The sequence below is a fragment of the Postia placenta genome (genome assembly GCF_002117355.1).
Source record: "Postia placenta MAD-698-R-SB12 unplaced genomic scaffold POSPLAscaffold_4, whole genome shotgun sequence".
NCBI lineage: Eukaryota > Fungi > Basidiomycota > Agaricomycetes > Polyporales > Adustoporiaceae > Rhodonia > Rhodonia placenta.
This window is the reverse complement of record NW_020169835.1, coordinates 542,478-561,076: the sequence shown is the minus strand read 5'-3', so window position 1 is coordinate 561,076 and position 18,599 is coordinate 542,478. Positions and strand designations below refer to the sequence as shown.

The 18,599-nt window shown below is 58.7% G+C and overlaps 4 protein-coding genes across 4 annotated transcripts in view; 2 read left to right on the top strand and 2 right to left on the bottom strand.

Moving 5' to 3' along the window:
• Nucleotides 1-3,123, top strand: part of POSPLADRAFT_1168120 (hypothetical protein) — a gene marked incomplete at its 5' end in the record, with an annotated part of 9,903 nt that extends 6,780 nt beyond the window's left edge. The window contains 4 exons of the mRNA XM_024487998.1: nt 986-1,052; nt 1,315-1,727; nt 1,784-2,732; nt 2,780-3,123. Coding sequence (XP_024340750.1) covers nt 986-1,052; nt 1,315-1,727; nt 1,784-2,732; nt 2,780-3,040 — 1,690 coding nt within the window. The 3' untranslated portion in view covers nt 3,041-3,123. The remainder of the gene's footprint in view (nt 1-985; nt 1,053-1,314; nt 1,728-1,783; nt 2,733-2,779) is intronic.
• Nucleotides 3,124-5,917: 2,794 nt separating this feature from the next.
• On the top strand, nt 5,918-9,752 carry POSPLADRAFT_1168117 (hypothetical protein; the record flags this gene model as incomplete). Its single annotated transcript, XM_024487997.1, has 9 exons — nt 5,918-6,073; nt 6,208-6,410; nt 6,468-7,134; nt 7,191-7,474; nt 7,552-7,605; nt 7,702-7,765; nt 8,028-8,440; nt 8,497-9,361; nt 9,409-9,752. The coding sequence occupies 9 exons, from the start codon at nt 5,918-5,920 to the stop codon at nt 9,667-9,669; spliced, it is 2,967 nt and encodes a 988-aa protein (XP_024340749.1). The 3' UTR covers nt 9,670-9,752.
• A 1,188-nt stretch (nt 9,753-10,940) lies between these two features.
• POSPLADRAFT_1168110 (glycoside hydrolase family 18 protein) lies at nt 10,941-16,436 on the bottom strand (the record flags this gene model as incomplete). Its single annotated transcript, XM_024487996.1, has 10 exons — nt 10,941-11,497; nt 11,561-11,674; nt 14,835-14,858; nt 14,979-15,043; nt 15,073-15,285; nt 15,354-15,375; nt 15,437-15,509; nt 15,575-15,587; nt 15,647-15,752; nt 15,855-16,436. 10 exons carry the CDS (start codon nt 16,434-16,436, stop codon nt 11,381-11,383), a joined length of 1,329 nt encoding a protein of 442 aa, XP_024340748.1. The 3' UTR covers nt 10,941-11,380.
• Nucleotides 16,437-17,464: 1,028 nt separating this feature from the next.
• Nucleotides 17,465-17,900, bottom strand: POSPLADRAFT_1054579 (hypothetical protein; the record flags this gene model as incomplete). Its single annotated transcript, XM_024480534.1, has 2 exons — nt 17,465-17,490; nt 17,546-17,900. 2 exons carry the CDS (start codon nt 17,898-17,900, stop codon nt 17,465-17,467), a joined length of 381 nt encoding a protein of 126 aa, XP_024340747.1.
• Nucleotides 17,901-18,599: the final 699 nt, after the last annotated feature.

Genomic DNA, 18,599 nt, shown 5'->3' with positions numbered 1-18,599 from the left:
CGAGAACCACGAGGAGCCGCCTGCGATCGAGGTTGAGGGCGACGAAGAGTACGAGGTTGAGCGGATCAAGGATTCGCGGATCTTCCGGCGTCAGCTGCAGTACCTCGTCAAGTGGAAGGGTTATGACGACTCGCATACGTCATGGGAACCGGCGCGCAACGTTACCAATGCGCCGGCCCTCATAGCCGACTTCCACCGGAAGAATCCAAACGCCCCTCGTCGACTCAATGCTGCTACCTTTGGTGGTCTCAACTTTCAGCCAATGCCTTCGCCGCTGACTGAAGCACGTTGCCGCTCCGGATGGGAGATGGGCAAGGGCGCCTCGCATGAGGTCATGCGCCGTTGAGGGGGGGGTAATGTCACGAGTTGGTACGGCGCCTAGCCGTTTTTTAATTTTTCCTTTTCGCGGGCTCGAACCCGCGACCTCTGTACTACCTGCCTGATATGGACGCATCACTATCTACTGTACGATTAGATTAGATGGGACGGCAACGCACGGCACAGCTCGGGCCCCGCTGACGCAGCCGCTCTGACTCACCGGCCCCCGGGGCCGCGTCGGCATGCTGCGCACAGACCAGCTGCGCACGGACCAACGTGCACAGCCTGCCCTAATCCCCCCATGTATATAAGCCGGCCTCTGCTGCCCTAGGGACCTCAGTTTCGACCTCTTGTCCCTAGGTCAGTAAGCCCCAGTTGTATCCTTTACTTACCTTCACTAACTAATACATTTCTTGTCCCTAGCCTTAGGTTTGAGCCTCGCTCACCATCGCTTCGGTGAGAACCAGTCGGACGCCCCTTGCTTTTAGGTATTCCCCTGTCGCTTGACCTCAAGTCGCGACACAGACGACACCCCAAAAGACTCCGTAAGAATGGACAGCAGTCGCGTTGTAGCTGTGCTAATTTTCGTTGTCTGCTAGGTTAAAGCTGTTTCTCCGGACGCTGTGAGAACCCAAACTGTGGGCTCCTTTTGTTGCTGACTGATCAGTATGACTAGTAACAATGGCTTGCCGTCGTACGATGTTTATGTGAAGCCGGAACAGTGTTCAACGTACGTGATATCATCTCTTGAGATGGCCATACCCGTAAACTAAGATAGAATGGTCAGGTTTTGTCAACATGTTTCAAAGCGACTGCTGAGCAAGGCTGCAAGCTGGTTATGTGATCGAAAGTCATTCCCCGTGTCACGTTTTTCGGACGCCCTGATGTCCGACATATGTGAGTTCACGACGGCATTTTACTGGCCCCTGAAATGGCGCTCAATGGTGATTACTGGTCCTGATTTCTGCTTGCGACAAAGGGTTAATAAAGGTTTAGGACAACATGCCTGCTGTTGACGCAAATGTGGCACATTTTCTTGAAGAGTTCAAATGGATAGTGGCTTTCCGTCAAGAGAAGAAGATGCCCACCCTTGACAGCCTTCATGCGAAGAAACTCTATACAGGCAGGGACCAATCCTATAGCGCTAAAGATGTGCTATGTTTATTCAATGAAGAATTTGCGGAGTCGGTGCTTTGGAGCCAGGTAGACAGGTTACTCACCGGTAGCTTGTCAACAATCCTCAACACTTGCCTCCTATCATTGCGCAAGGTTGAAGCTGGCATTCCTCTCGGGGAGGCCAGCTGGCGCCACGATCTCGATCGATTCTTTTTCGATTTCATTAATGCTGTCATCGATACAGCAGGGCAGTCCGACGGCAGTGAAGTGAAGCAAGATCAAGTACATGTCTCGTAAGTCATCTGTTTGTGCATCAGGAATTTAATCTGACAACAATCATTACCCTAAGTTTGGAGCGGACAATCGCACTCTCTCGAAACATCATTGCAAGCGGCAACCTGACAGATTTGGCAAGTCTCAAAGACGCAACAACAGATTTCATGATTACTATTCTCAATCTCGGTCCCAAGCTGGAGCTTTTCCCACAACACTCCACCAGTAAAGTGAAATCAGCGGAAGCAGCACTACACCCTAATCTCGTGACTCTCTGCACGACATGGCAAGATACTCTAACGCTTCTGGATATCAAACACCGACTGGCTTTTAGCCCCACCACTGCCAGGTGCGATGCCATAGGTGCTGTACGCATGCCAGTCAACCTATCGAAGGCTGCTCTCAAGTCTTATCACTTCGTAAGGCCACGTAGCGGCGGGAGCAAGCCACCGGCCTCGATAAATCGGGATCAGCCAGACGCCGCGGACAATGATTCATCCACATCATCGAGAGCCTCTACACCTGATCCAGCAGCCTCTACATCCGATCCAACAGCCTCTACATCCGATCCAACAGCCTCTACATCCAATCCAACAGCCTCTAAACCCGATCCAGCAGCCTCCTCATCCGCCTTAGACTACAGCCAACTCGATTCTGCCATCTGCGACTCTCGTGATGTCTATCAACAAGCCAAGCAGAGCGGTCGGGCAAACCCTGCACAGGCCGATGTCAACCTAGTCGCAAAACTCGACCAGCTGCGGTTCGAAGATACACCTCGCACGACATCGCATGCTACGGGTGATGTGTCCAATACAGAATACTTGGACCTTCCCTTGATCGTTGTCGAGTACAAGCGACCTTCGGACACTCACACCGACCACATACAGGGGCAGAACCAGCGTCGTATATACTGTGTTTCCGCCGCACGGTTCTTGGAGGCGATCGGCATCGATGAGTTCCCTATCTTCAGCGTGCTCTCGGACGGTCCCCTAACGGTCCTCGCCGTCACCTGGGCCAAGGACGGGGTGTGTTCCAGCGTTGCGTGCTTTGGGAGGTACTGATGCTTTCGCAGGTTGTCCGGATATTCGAACGTCATATGATGTCGTTTGACGTTTCCAGCCCACTTGGTGCGTGGCACTATGCGACGGTCATGGCGCGCATTGCCGTGTTCTGGGGGACGGCGCTGGCGAAGCGCTTCGCGCTGGTGAGGGATGCGTTTGTGACGGGCGTGGAGAAGGACGACCCAAAGCTGCGCTGGACGCACGCGCACCAGGTCGTGCACCGTCCCCCCGGGGAGGCGCCGCCTGAAAATGCGTCTCAGGATGGGTCTTGAATGCGTACGTGCCGGTCAGGGTGGAGCTACCCGTGGATACATGTTGTGCTCGATGCTGTCTTGTGCGAATGCGATGAACCCGATCTCGCTGTGTGTGGCTACGGCCATTGGCCGTCGTGTGAAGTGAGTATCCATGAGATGAGTGGTATGACCTCTCGTACTAGATTGTGCCTTGTGGCAAGATGGAGCAGAAGCTTACGGCAGGGGGGCCGGCAGCGGTGCAGATGGCATGGGCTGCCCGACGAGGATCGTAAGGTAGACACTTGCTACGATCTCCCCGTCCTCTCGCCGTCGTAGTCGGTACCGGTAAGCGACGACGTACCCATCTTCATCCCGCGCACAAACACTCACTCGTCATACACACGTCTGTCCACGGCTCCACGACTGGAACAAAGCTCGACCGCGGCGTAGACCGTCGACCGAGCGCGACCGTACCCAGACCAATGTCGAGACCTCAACGTTCAACGGCCAACGTTGACGTGAATCGCTTACTGCGTGTGGCTGCCGCGACTCACAGCACCTGTCTGGCAGCCGGGGCGCGTCACCCCCAGGGCCTACCGAGCACCGCTAACAGGCTATGCTCCGTGTCCCAGTGCCAGGTGCGCCTGCGCGCCATGTCCATGTCCCGCCCTCGTATCGGCCTCACGCCCTGCAGCGCGTCGTGCGCGTCAACGATCGAGCTTCGGAAGATATGGCGGGCCATATACATAGCGCTCTTCATTCATTCATTCATTCATTCATTCATTCATTATAGCGGCGCCTCCGCCCGGCGTCTTGGCACGTCGATGGAACGGGTCTGTTCGTAATCAAATCAACGTCGCAAGCGCGCCCGATCGAGTATGCACCCCTGCCCGCCTGCCTTCCGCAGGAGCCACGGCTGCCATACCAATACGCGGAGCACACGAACACAGGCACCCACGCCGAGGACGCCGCCCCTACCGCGCCCGCCGACAGCCATATGCACCCAGCGCGTATCTAAGCAGTACGTACGCACCGGACACGATGCATGACCGGCTGGCCGACCGCGTACACGGTACAGAGTCCGGCGCAGCCCCTTCGCCCCCGCCATCTCCGCGTCGAAAAATAAAATACGTACGTGCACCGAGCGACTCGGACTGCCCCCGCGTCCTCGCACTCGCAAACCGCCATCGCGGCGCACAGCCACGTCCGCGCGTCCTCACGCGCAGCCCATCTCCGCTGGTCATTCATCAGCGGCGCAGCCGCGGCTTACGTCCAAAAGTCGCGCTGGGCACGTCTCTCTATTTAATATTACAGCGATAAGGTTACATGCACCGGAGCAGCGTCCGCCACGGGCGCAGCGAATCGTGGACCACGATCCACGCGCTGCGGGACGGCTTCCCGCCGAGTCCCGGCGCGCTCGAGTGCTGTGAAGCCACCCGCGGGTGAAGGCGGGCTATGGGTATATGGTATATGGGTACAGGGTAACGAGCGGCTGCAGAGCGAGTCTGTCTCGATGCGAGTGAGAATCCGGGATGAGGAGAAATGGAGACGAAGGCAGACGGAGATGAGCGAGCGTGTATGTACAATGCCGCGGTGGCTTTGACGGGTGGCCGCCGGTGGACGCAGCGCGGGCCCACCGCGTCATGCAGGCCGTGCGAAGGGCGGGCATGAGGCGCTGGACGGCGGCGGCAAGGGGTATCTAGGTGTTAACAAAGTCCCCGAAGTGTGTCCGCACGTTCATCCGCTCGCTTCATTACTCATTCTACGCTTCAGAGATCGTAGTGATGTGTTTGGGCAAGCGATCTACGTTACGTTCTCCAAGTCCTCGCGCTAGCAAAAGTGACTATTGGATAATAATGAACAAGATTGGCATTCGTACATCAGAGCATGGTGTTCTGTTCGCTATTATTCGTGCCCTAGATAGTCATCCTGGTCTACTGTTCTGGGTATCGATGTGCAATCGTTGAGCTCTCAGATTCGGCATGTGTGGTACTACTCGCTTCATTTGCCTGAAACCCGACGAAGAGTGGACCTAACAGCCTTTAGCCTGAACTTTGTGCGGGGTGTAGCCTTAGATTCTTTCCAGTACCCACTTGAAGCGGATGAGTGCTGCTGCGCCCGGAGTCAAGTGTTGGAACACTTACATTTGCAGGCTTGCGTTGTCTTTTCCCTCCTGGCAGCAGAACTCATCCGTCTACGGCTCTGTTCGTAAGCGACCGACACGAACTGAGCACGTCCGTGGACCGACGATATGTCATTCTATCGACGCGATAAAAACGGACATCACGGAGAGCGAGTCAGCATACATTCAGGTAGGCCACCATCGAGAAATACAAAACCAGTCGTTTGTCGGCGATGCCAGTGCTCGGCACAAACCAATCATCTCCTGTAGTCGTACCTGTGTTCTTGACTTTTCTCCGCCCATATGTCTGTGTCCTGTTTCCAACGTGAGCTTGGACACTTGATTTGAACACGCCGAATAAAGTCGCCTTCCACTTGAGCAAATCAATCCGCAAACTATGGGCCATGAATGATGGCGATGCGTGCGAGCCCTGTTGCGTAGTGCCACACCCCAATGGCAGTCGACATGTCAAATGACAACAGATGCCTCAAAGATATGCACCGTCTGCCATTGCAACGTGGGCAGGCAAGACGCGTTTCGGAGAAGTGCGTTTTGCTTATTCACTGCCACAGGGAATGCGACGCCAACGTCCGCAGTGCTGTGGTATTCAGTGTCGTGAAGGAGCTCATAGGTACTGTTCGAGCGTTTAGATCTCTGTGGGAGCGGTCGGTCATGTGATCGCGTAATAGCAGGCGCGACGCGTTGAACGTTTAGCGCCCCACCCTCTTGTCATACCACGAATTACCAAGTCTGCGTTGACAGTGTTGACGTCTCTCCTTACTTGTACTCGGTCAATGAGTCCGTACGACACTTATCTGGGAGAGGTCTATCGTGATGTGGTGCACCACAATGCTTTGGATGCTAATGACACCAATCCAATTCCACGGAAGGTGAAGGAGTACGCCCACCTTCTGGAAGATGCATTTGAACTTCCTCAATGGGTGAAGGAGGTTTGATACTACATATATACTCTCGCTCGCCAACCAATAATGGGAAACAGGGACCATATCCGTGGCTCTATCCTCGAGTAATACCATTAGTGCGGGAATTACAGAGCTCGTCTCGCACGACGTATCGATCTCAGGCCAGCGGGGATGGCCAGAATGACGAGCAGTTGACAGAAACACACCTCAGGCGAATCTTCAACACTGTTCTCGACGACTGCGCTAGCTTGCGTCATGTCATCTCGGTCGATCAGGAGGATGGCATCTGTAGTCCAAAGGAATCATTTGTTTGCATATTGGTACGGAATGCGCTATGTATTACTAGACCAGCTCTGCTTGTGGAGTATGCTGATGATCTTCCGACGTGTATACACGAATACTGACTGTACAGCATCTGCAGCGAAGAAGCTCTGGTTGCATTGCCTCGACACTGGAGTGGCGAACTGAGTCCTCTATTCCACTATATGAGCACCAGCGTCTGCGCTCCCCTGCTTGTGTCTATTGCTGCAGAGGTCCCCCTGGATCCATCAATGCTTCTCCCACAAGACGAGGATCAAGATGGCGAGTCTGTCTCGACTAGAAGTACGGATAGCGATGACGAGGATGTTCAAAAGAGCACCGCGTGTTCACCTCGCCGTGGTAGCTCTCCTAGAAATTCAGTGGTGATACAGACACCACAACATTCTGATTCTCTGCCGGTCTATATTGTTTCGGGCCGTTCTATCTCGGCGTCGGAATGGCTCAGATGTCCTTCGGTGAAGGAGGTGGTCTATGAGCAAGAGTCTGAAGACGATGCAATCAACGAGGACCAGCGGTGCCTTGCTGAACTAGATTTGCATGTGTTCGACTATCCACGAGACAAGCCCCTTCCTGTCAATGCCGTGATGCCCGTTTTGTGCATGGCTGATGATGCCACGCTTCCCATCATCATGGCCAGTGCGCTGTATCAGCGACAGCTCTGGCATGTTCGGGAGCCATTGATAGGCATCTCATCCGAGCGGTATAGTAGCTGCATCTCATTTTGTTTGGGGTGGATTGAAGCAGAGCTCGTCGATGGCCGACAATTGGTGAGAATGTGATTGTGTACGCGATTATGGGATGTGTCTAACCCCGCCTATGGTAGCCTCATGTGCATATAGCGCACATGGCTCATCTACCAGAGATTGACCTTGCAAATCCTGAGAGTGTGCTGACTGTAGCACAATTTCTCCTCAGTCTAGATGACCACATTGCCAACATTCAAAGCGAAGTTGCCTCGTCGCAAACAGTAGTGGCAGATGAACTCCGGCAGCAACCTCTTGTACAGTGGAGGATCGACTCGGCAATTGCTGTCGAGGACTCAACTGGAGACCCTGAGGATTCCGTCTCCGCCTGGCTTTGCAGCCTTGAGGACTCCGAACTGTCTAGGTAAGCTGCTTAAATTGTCTTTGTTTTGCGTTGATAAGCCCATCCGTTTCTGCATTGTCTGCATGCCGGTGGTCTAGCAAGGAACCACCTTTGACGACATTGGCACCGCTGTCGCCACACACAACTGGCATGTAAGTGTTCTATACTCTGGTATACATTAAGGATGGTTTTCCGGAAGCCGTGAGAGTCCAAATCATGGGCTCCTGTTGTTGTTAACTGATCAATAGGACTGGTGACGATGACTCGCTGTTATATGATGTTCATGAAAAGTCAGAGCAGTGTTCAATGTACGTAATGTTAGCTCCTAAGGCCGCCATACCCGTAAACTAAGACAGAACGGCCAGCTTTTGTGAGCGGGATTCAAAGCCACTGCTAAGCAATGCTACAAGCTGGTTATGTGATCGAAAGTCATTCCCCGTGTCACGTTTTTCGGACGCCCTGATGTCCGACATATGTGAGTTCACGACGGCATTTTACTGGCCCCTGAAATGGCGCTCAATGGTAATTACTGGTCCTGATTTCTGCTTGCGACAAAGGGTTAATAAAGGTTTAGGACAACATGCCTGCTGTTGACGCAAATGTGGCACATTTTCTTGAAGAGTTCAAATGGATAGTGGCTTTCCGTCAAGAGAAGAAGATGCCCACCCTTGACAGCCTTCATGCGAAGAAACTCTATACAGGCAGGGACCAATCCTATAGCGCTAAAGATGTGCTATGTTTATTCAATGAAGAATTTGCGGAGTCGGTGCTTTGGAGCCAGGTAGACAGGTTACTCACCGGTAGCTTGTCGACAATCCTCAACACGTGCCTTCTATCACGGCGCAAGGTCGAAGCTGGCATCCCTCTCGGGGAAGCCAGCTGGCGCCACGATCTTGACCGGTTTTTTTTTGACTTTGTTCATACCGTCATCGATACGGCGGGGCAGTCCGACGGGAGTGAAGAAAGGCAAGGTCAAGTGCATGTCTCGTAAGTCATCTATTTGCGCCTCATACCTTTGATCTAACAATGGGCATCACTCTAAGCTTGGAGCGGACTATCGCACTCTCTCGAAACATCATTGCAAGCGGCGACCTGACAGACTTAGCAGGTCTGAAACGCACAACAGCAAGGTTCATGTCAACTATTGCCAATCTCGGTACCAAGACGGAGCTTTACCCACAACACCTCACCGATGACGCGATATTAGCAGAAACGGCACGACACAACAATCTCGTTACTCTCTGCACAACATGGCAAAATACTCTAACGCTTCCGGACATCAAACACCGACTGGCTTTTAGCCCTACCACTGCCAGGTGCGATGCCATAGGTGTTGTGCGCATGCCAGTCAATCTATCGAAGGTCGCTCTCAAGCCTTATCACTTCGTAAGGCCACGTAGCGGCGGGAGCAAGCCACCGGCCTCGATAAATCGGGATCAGTCAGACACCGCGAACAATGATCCATCTACACCGTCGACAACCTCTACACCCCCCTCAGCAGCCCCCCCATCTGCCCTGGACTACAGCCAACTCGACTCTGCCATCTGCGACTCTCGTGATGTCTATCAACAAGCCAAGCAGAGCGGTCGGGCAAACCCTGCACAGGCCGATGTCAACCTAGTCGCAAAACTCGACCAGCTGCGGTTCGAAGATACACCTCGCACGACATCGCATGCTACGGGTGATGTGTCCAATACAGAATACTTGGACCTTCCCTTGATCATTGTCGAGTACAAGCGACCTTCGGACACTCACACCGACCACATACAGGGGCAGAACCAGCGTCGTATATACTGTGTTTCCGCCGCACGGTTCTTGGAGGCGATCGGCATCGATGAGTTCCCTATCTTCAGCGTGCTCTCGGACGGTCCCCTAACGGTCCTCGCCGTCACCTGGGCCAAGGACGGGGTGTGTTCCAGCGTTGCGTGCTTTGGGAGGTACTGATGCTTTCGCAGGTTGTCCGGATATTCGAACGTCATATGATGTCGTTCGACGTTTCCAGCCCGCTTGGTGCGTGGCACTATGCGACGGTCATGGCGCGCATTGCCGTGTTCTGGGGCACGGCGCTGGCGAAGCGCTTCGCGCTGGTGAGGGATGCGTTTGTGACGGGCGTGGAGAAGGACGACCCAAAGCTGCGCTGGACGCACGCGCACCAGGTCGTGCACCGTCCCCCCGGGGAGGCGCCGCCTGAGAATGCGTCTCAGGATGGGTCTTGAATGCGTACGTGCCGGTCAGGGTGGAGCTACCCGTGGATACATGTTGTGCTCGATGCTGTCTTGTGCGAATGCGATGAACCCGATCTCGCTGTGTGTGGCTACGGCCATTGGCCGTCGTGTGAAGTGAGTATCCCTGAGATGAGTGGTATGACCTCTCGTACTAGATTGTGCCTTGTGGCAAGATGGAGCAGAAGCTTACGACAGGGGGCCGGCAGCGGTGCAGATGGCATGGGCTGCCCGACGAGGATCGTAAGGTAGACCTTGCTACAATCTCCCCGTCCTCTCGCCGTCATAGTCGGTACCGGTAAGCGACGACGTACCCATCTTCATCCCGCGCACAGACACTCACTCGTCATACACACGTCTGTCCACGGCTCCACGACTGGAACAAAGCTCGACCGCGGCGTAGACCGTCGACCGAGCGCGACCGTACCCAGACCAATGTCGAGACCTCAACGTTCAACGGCCAACGCTGACGTGAATCGCTTACTGCGTGTGGCTGCCGCGACTCACAGCACCTGTCTGGCAGCCGGGGCGCGTCACCCCCAGGGCCTACGTAGGTGCCGAGCACCGCTAACAGGCTATGCTCCGTGTCCCAGTGCCAGGTGCGCCTGCGCGCCATGTCCATGTCCCGCCCTCGTATCGGCCTCACGCCCTGCAGCGCGTCGTGCGCGTCAACGATCGAGCTTCGGAAGATATGGCGGGCCATATACATAGCGCTCTTCATTCATTCATTCATTCATTCATTCATTATAGCGGCGCCTCCGCCCGGCGTCTTGGCACGTCGATGGAACGGGTCTGTTCGTAATCAAATCAACGTCGCAAGCGCGCCCGATCGAGTATATGCACCCCTGCCCGCCCGCCTGCCTCCCGTAGGAGCCAAGGCTGCTATACCAATACGCGGAGCACACGAACACAGGCACCCACGCCGAGGACGCCGCCCCCACCGCGCCCGCCGACGGCCATATGCACCCAGCGCGTATCTAAGCAGTACGTACGCACCGGACACGATGCATGACCGGCTGGCCGACCGCGTACACGGCACAGAGCCCGGCGCAGCCCCTTCGCCCCCGCCATCTCCGCGTCGAAAAATAAAATACGTACTTATTATGTGCACCGCGCGACTCGGACTGCCCCCGCGTCCTCGCACCCGCAAACCGCCATCGCGGCGCACAGCCACGTCCGCGCGTCCTCACGCGCAGCCCATCTCCGCTGGTCATTCATCAGCGGCGCAGCCGCGGCTTACGTCCACTAGTCGCGCTGGGCACGTCTCTCTATTTAATATTACAGCGATAAGGTTACATGCACCGGAGCAGCGTCCGCCACGGGCGCAGCGATTCGTGGTCCACGATCCACGCGCTGCGGGACGGCTCCCGGCCGAGTCCCGGCGCGCCCGAGTGCTGTGAAGCCGCCCGCGGGTAGCGGCGGGCTATGGGTATATGGTATATGGGTACAGAGTAACGAGCGGCTGCAGAGCGAGTCTGTCTCGATGCGAGCGAGAATCCGGGATGAGGAGAAATGGAGACGAAGGCAGACGGAGATAAGCGAGCGTGTATGTACAGTGCCGCGGTGGCTTTGACGGGTGGCCGCAGCGCGGGCCCACCGCGTCATGCAGGCCGGGCGAAGGGCGGGCATGAGGCGCTGGACGGCGGCGGCAAGGGGTGCGCTGAGCACGCGGAAGGGTTAGAGCTTGGCTTTGACGTCGGCGGGGCTAGCTCATGAGGCGCTCGCCCCAGACGAGGCCCTGGCGGTGCGCGCGCACGGCGCCCTGGAGCGTGATCCAGGCGATCCACACGCACGCGAAGAGCGCAAAGGCGAAGAGCGTGCGCTGTATTGGGGTGGGCAGACGGGTGAGCGGACGGCGAGGAAAGAGGAGAGCCGAGGGACGCACGATGAGGGCCTTCCAGCGCGCGCTGACGGGCGCGTGCGGGGTGAAGATGATCGTGCGCAGACGCAGGGAGAGCGGGGTGTTGAGCCAGTCGAGCGAGGATATGAGATCGCGGGCCTGCGACGGGACGGGAGGTCAGTGTGTGAGACGAGAGGCAGGGAGAAGGGGGCTGCCGGAGGCGCAGGATGCGGGCTTGTCCGACTGGGGGTGCGGACACGCGGGACAGGTCAATGTAGACGCGCGATGGGCGGATGAGAGCGGGACAGTATGCTCACCTTGTCGCGGCCGCGGTCGTAGACATGGCGGATGTCGCGGACCTGGTGGCCGACGCGGGGGAGGTGGGCGTCGAGGTGGACGAGGGCGCTAAGGTCGTCGTCGAGGGAGTGCTGGATGTAAGGGACGGTGGAGGCGAGTGCGATGTCTGCGCGGCGCTGGTTTTGCTGCGGAGGGAGGGGTGAGTCGGCGGACGATGCTAAGTTGAGAGAAAGCGTACCTGAATGCCCGAGAGGACCTCCTGGAGGAGGTTGTGGATGGCGCGGGAGTTGCTCATGTCGACGGTGAGCTTTCCCTGTGCGAGAGATGAGAGGACGGCGGGGGGAGAGGCGTGGGCAGACGCACCTGGATGTCCTTTATCTGGTGCTCGTAGAGGGCGGTGCGACGGGAGGCCGTGTGCGAGCTGCGAGGGCGGAGCATGGGGTTAGAGACGCTGCGGGAATGCCTATAACACCAGAGACTGACGCAGGTGGAGACGCCGACGGTGCCTGAGAGTGGTCACGGTGTGCGGCGCGTGCCTCGCGGTCAGGTGTCGCGCGTCGCAGGGCGGAGGACATGGCGGGGGAGAGAAGGGAGGCGGGGATATTTATACCCTTGAAGCAGCCAGTGCGAATAGCCGGGGGCGTGTCTGATGGCCAGCCACCGCCAGGATGCTTCCGCTCGCGTCCGTCACTCTTGGCGGCCGATCGCCGCCCCACGCGCTCTCCACACTCGTCATTCCCATTTCCAAAATGCGATGCTAGCGCCACCATACGAATACCACAGCCACCCACAGCCTACGCCTTCACTCGCCGCCGATGCCCCCGTCTCGCGCCGCCCTGCTCGCCTCCGCCCAGGCCCTCTGCGCCGACTTTGCCGCCAGCGCCCCCTCCGACGCCCTCCTCGCCCACTTCTCCACCACCCACCGCATCTCCGCCGTCCAGCACGGCGAGCCCCTCCTCGCCCCCTTCATCGGCCGCCCCTTCGCAGGCCGCGCCGGCCCCCGCTCCGTCCCCGCCTACTTCGCCCTCCTCTCCAAGCACCTCGCCTTCCACGCCATGTCCTTCGGCGCCTGGGTCGTCGACGCCGAAGCCTGCAGGGTGTGCGCAAAGGGCCGCGCGACGTTCACCTGGACAGAGGGCCCCGCCGCGCACCAGTCCTGGGAGGAGGACTTCGTCTACATGCTCGACTTTGACGACCAGGCAAAGGTCACCGACTACCAGGTCTGGGCAGACTCGGGCGCCGCCTACCTCGCCCGCCGCGGCGAGCTCGCCGGCAAGCGCAAGGCACGTTCCGCCTGTAACTTATGTTGTTCACAGCTCACCCACCACACACAGGAGTTCGAGGACGCGGAGGCGGAGAATCAAGCCTAGCTCGTGTAATGGCACATCTACTCGTGTACTTGTACCACCCAGCTTCCCCAAGGATACCGTCCCCGTGAGCATGGTTCTGGGCCAAACGAATACCAGCATCCTTGTCCGATTCTGCAATCTGACGCTCCTGGTGATGCCCGCTGGCGTCATCCGTTGCCTCCATCTAACACCTGTGCTGTTCACCACGTGACCTCCAGGTTATGCCGACTTACTGCTCTCATGCAGCAAGGACGCGCGGATCAACTCACAGCCATGTTATCACAGGTGCATCTAGCTCAAAACACCACTTGTCCCGTCTAGCATCTCAGACCCTGTCAGGTTTGTTGAGCCCCAGCCCTCAGTCGCCATGCGCCAGGACCCAGGCTATAGTGAGTACCAAAGCATACAGTGCGACGTTGAGGATATAAGGCTGAAGAAGAGGGAAACAGGTGCTACCAGATATGTATGGACAGAGGCGAACCCCAACTTCTACTAGACCCCAGGGTACCTGTACCCTACGCGCTACAGACTCCTCTAAAGGTAAGCATTTCTTCTCGGGCCGATCTTGCGGACATCGCAGGCTGTACCCATAGGAGAGTCGCGCGGGCCCTACCTTACTTATGCTCCCCTCCAAACACTATAACCCTCCATACATCGCCCCCAAAAGGCACTTCTGACCTGGAAATTGCGCACAACGGCAGAGCACACGCTCACGCCCCGCCCCGCCACCCACCCTCCCCCCGTGCCTGTATCCGACCCCATGTGCGTCCCGAGACACCAGCAGCCTCGGCAGACACCGCTCCCGGGCGCGCACGGCACGCCGGGACTCGCTCCAGGCCCGCGAGGCCGTCGCGCGCCGTGAAGGCACCGACACGCCCCCGAGTCGCGGCCCGCTCGAACAGAACAGCAGCGGCAGATGTCCGCACGCGGGCCGCACGCGCGAGCGCCCCCAGACGCTGATGCGGAACCTCTGCGGGACCTCGGCGTCCCTGCGCCCGCGCCCGCGCTTCCGTCGTTCTGGCGGGGAGGCCCCGATCGCAGCTCGCGGCCGTCTACAGCTTCCCGCGATGGCGCCTCCGACAGAACACAGGGCCCCCTAGACCGACCAGCGCCAACCGCTCACAAAAGATCTAAACACGGACAGTGCATTGCGGATACAGGACCGAGGCACACCGCGCATGGGCACGGCGGGCGGTACAAGGGCTGCCGAGACAGGTCTGGGTATAACCAAGCTAAGAGGCTACAAACAACGCGAGAATCCGCATCTAACCGGACCCTGCACTCCCACAAAACAAAGTAAGTATAAACGGCGTCGCCCGCACACCACGGCGGCGGCGGCGCGTACGCGCACATTCCTTGTACAACAGTAACAATGTGTGGAACAACCCAGACACCCAGACCATGTGCTGATCAGAATCAAAACGGCAGAAACAAATGAAGCGAGCGAGAGAGAGAGAGAGAGAGATATAAACATAATGGCGGTCGACGGTGGTATCGTCGAAAGCAGTCGGTCTTGCTTCTTGCATTAGTTTTTTTGGCGCGCTGGCGCTGGTTAAGCCAGACTGTCTGTGACGGGAGTCAGGACGTCCCATCCGGCGCCAACGGACGCGCTGTGAAGCAGACGCACACCGTGGTCAGGGGCGCGCAGGCGCCAGTGAAACGAGGATGCTCACCTTGAGAGATGGCACGCGCGCCGCCTATGACACCGGCCACGAGTCGGCGCGGACGGCCGTGATCCAGGACGTGCCGGCGTCAGGGTACTGTTCGTGCGTGCGCGCTCAGCACATGCTCGGCGCAGCGCGCGAGACTCAGCTCACCTCCCAGACCATCACGCCCGCATCTGCACCCGGCGGAGCGCGCGTCAGTCCTAGTCCCTGTGCTTCTGTGAGACAAACGGAAGACGGCACTCACCCCAGCCCTCGCCCTTCGCCTGCTCGACGCACGTCGCGAGCGTAGATGTGCTCATGTAGCCCGTGCTCGCGTCGCCCGTCGTCGCCGGCTTGCCGATGACGAGCTTGTCGAGCGGCACGCCGCTCGCGGCGATCTGGAACAGCGCGGACTCGGGCCACGTCGAGCTTGAGTTGGTCAGGAGCCCGGCGCACGTCGTGTACTCGGTGCTGCCCTCTGTGTGTGTATGTGTGAGTGAGTGCCGTGAGCACACGCGAGCGGCGGGGGCAGACGGTGGCACGCACGGTTGTAGAACTGGATGTTGTACTGGGAGCGCGCGGGGGCGCCGTCAGCGGGGGTCGTTGCGAGAGGCGTGCGGCGGGCTTACCCAGTCGATCAGGTCGCCGACCTCCGAGTCGACCTGGATGTATCCGCCGTTGGTCCAGTAGTTCGGCGAGAACCTGCGCGACAGATGGATTCAGCTTTCGGGTGCGACAGTGGAGTGCGCCCGTGCAAGCGCACGCACCAAGGCGCGACGGCTGATGCAAGTAACAAGTCAGCACAAGTCTGGTCTGCGCGGCGCGTGCTGCACACTCACGGGCGTGGGTGATGATGTAGTCGCTCGCGGGCAGCTGGTTGCGCAGCTGCGTCGTGAAGGTCTCGAGCCACGCCTCGGCCGTGCCGGCGTCGAACGCGTTAAAGTCCTGCGATGCGTCTCATGTCAGCGCCATCGTCGATACTGACCTGCGTCCCGACGCGGGGGAGCGGCCGACGCAAGGGGGGCGACGCGTCCATAGTACACATACTTCGTAATCGACGTCGATGCCGTCGAGGTCGTACTCCTGCACCCACGCCGCGAACGTGTTCGCCGTGTCCGTGGGGTCCGCGCCGCTCGACGTGGGCGTGTCCGTGGAGCCGAAGACGGAGACCATGAGCGAGATGCCCGCGGCCGCGTACTGCGACTTGAGGGTCGACCGGTCGGACGCGCTGAGCGACGCCCAGCCTTCCGCATTGTCCCATGCGCCTTCCGTGAGCAGGAATGCAATGATGCTGTGGGGCGAGGGGCGGGCGCACGCCCTCGGGTCAGTGGCACGGCGGTGCACGCGAGATGAACGACACTTGCAACACATTGTATCCCTATGCGTGCGTGCGCGCGTGTCAAGGGTCAGCGGGCAGCCTCGGGGGTGGAAGTAGTGCGTAGGACAGACCGTGACGTCCGAGACGGGCGGCACGCCGGTGACCTCCGACACGGATGCGTCGAAGTACTCGACCCAGTAGGGCGCGGACGGGGCCCGTTTCGCGGGGCGCGAGAGCTCCGTCGGGAGCGCGAGCACGCCGGCGGCGGCGAAGGCGACAGCGGAGAGCAGTAGGCGGGAGACGGAGACCATCGCGACGCTGGATGTCTGGCTGTCGGTTCGCGCGGGGTGGGAGCGGGGGTGGGCGCAGCGCTTGGGGTCCACAGCCGTTGCGCCGCGGGCATTTTATACGGCTGTGCAGCCCCCCCGGACGGACGGGCAGGCTGGCGACGACGCGTTGGGAAATCGGAATCCAGAAAAGACGCGTTCGCAGCCTGCAGAGGGCACGCGCGGGAGATAGCCATGTGGTCCGCCTAGGAACACCGGGGGTGTGCTGTGCGTATCTATCGTGCGGCGGTGACGGTGCGTGCACACTTGGAAGGCGAAGCGTGGTCGCGGCTGGCTAGCTCGCGAGGACGTATGCAGTCGAGCGCGCGCATATGCCTCTCTTTGAATTGGACAGCGTGGTGCGCATGTGGGTGCAGGCGATAGCTGGCGCTGCGGTGGCCCAGCTCGCGTGCGTCTGAGTCAGGGAGCTCGCCCGAGGCGGCTCGCTGCATGCATTCACATCTGCGTCGCGCGGCGAACGGTGCGATGGGAGATCTGGGGGTGGCGATAGAGTGAGTATCAGTATCAGCGACGGACCGTGTGTGATTTCGGCAGAGAGCCTGCTGTTTTTGACAGGGTACTCACTCCATCGCGGTGGTAATCAGCGCAATGCCATGGCACGAGAGCAGCCGATATGTGGCAGTCGATATGTGGCTGCCGCTTCTGAGTTCAGTGCTCCACTTACCGCTGCGTTCTGCGAGATAATGGGTGATGGCCGGGGCCGTGGCACTGGTGGCGTGAACAACGGGCAGAGATATGTCTTGATGTATCCAAACAAAGCGATACCGCGCGGGGGACATGAGAGAGGAACGCGTCCGCGCCGATGAGCCTGAGCACAAAGAGGCGGAGGGGGAGATTGATGCAGGTGCGATCGCACAGGCAGCTGGATAGCGTTCGATCATGCGTTGCCACGACGCCAGAAGGTCTCGGAGAACATGGATCGGAATCGCTCGATCACAAAGCTATCTTGCCGACTTGATCGACCTCAGGCTCTATCGACTGCACCCCGCGACTCAGGGGCACACCGCCGCGATTATGGCTGCCGTGCGTATTTCATCATGGGCCATGGGCCACCGAGGAATGCAGATACGCACCCACCATGTGCACAGAGTCCAGTTGCGCAGCACGAAGCATCGACACCCCGGAGGAATCCCGCGCAGACGACGTGACCGATCCGCCCGCGTTCCGCACCGCTGCCTCCGTGTGCAATGCGATTCGAGACTCGATAAGAGAGCCGATAGAGCTGGATAGAGCGAGAGAGCCAATCGCCAGCCCGCTCGCATCGACGGCGTCAGGAATAGACCCTCGAAGCCCGGCGCGAACCGGGCTAGACCAACCTCGTATATCCCTGGCGCAGAGGCGGTCGTCCGTGCTGATAAGTGCAGAGGGAAGGACCGACTCTGGAAGGACTTGACGGTACGCCTGGTACCGATCGGCTGCCCCGAGCATCTATGACTGCAGCCGCTCCATCACCCGCCAGGTGTGCGTCGCTGGCGGCGCGGCCGTCCGATTGTCGGCTGCCCCGTGCACCATGAATGCAGCCGCTTCGTCACCCGTCAGGAATATCAATGCATCGCCAGCGGCTCGTTGAATCCCGCGCCTGTGAAAAGACAGTACTAGCACTCAGTCTGACTCAACGCTTCGACTTCGATTGCGCAGCAGACCCCTGTCCTCTATCCTCCCGCGCCCTGCAGCCGGTGCGCGTTCGCACTCACCTGGGAGAGCAGGCGCATGACCGCTCGACAGAGAGCAGGCGCATGACCGCTCGACAGAGAGCAGGCGCATGACCGCTCGACAGAGAGCGGGCGCTGCATGGCACGCGCCGACTGCGGCACGACGCGCGGAGCACACGGTCTCACAATGGCGACCTTGTGAATCCGGGGGTTAGATAAGACTCGACATGCTGCCAGGGTCGGCGGCGCCTTGCTTGCAGAGTCCTGGGATGGGATGCGACCCCAAAAGAAAAAGAAATTGGCCCCTAAGGCTTGAAACGCTGAGATCTTGAGACACTGAGACAGCTCCAGTTTGCCACAAAAGATGTCAGCCACAAGATGATCGTAAACAATCAACGCGTGGGAAGTTCCCGCGCATGGCATGTTTCAGGAGGTCCTCTGTCCGCTTTTGAATAAGGTATTGGTGATGAACTGA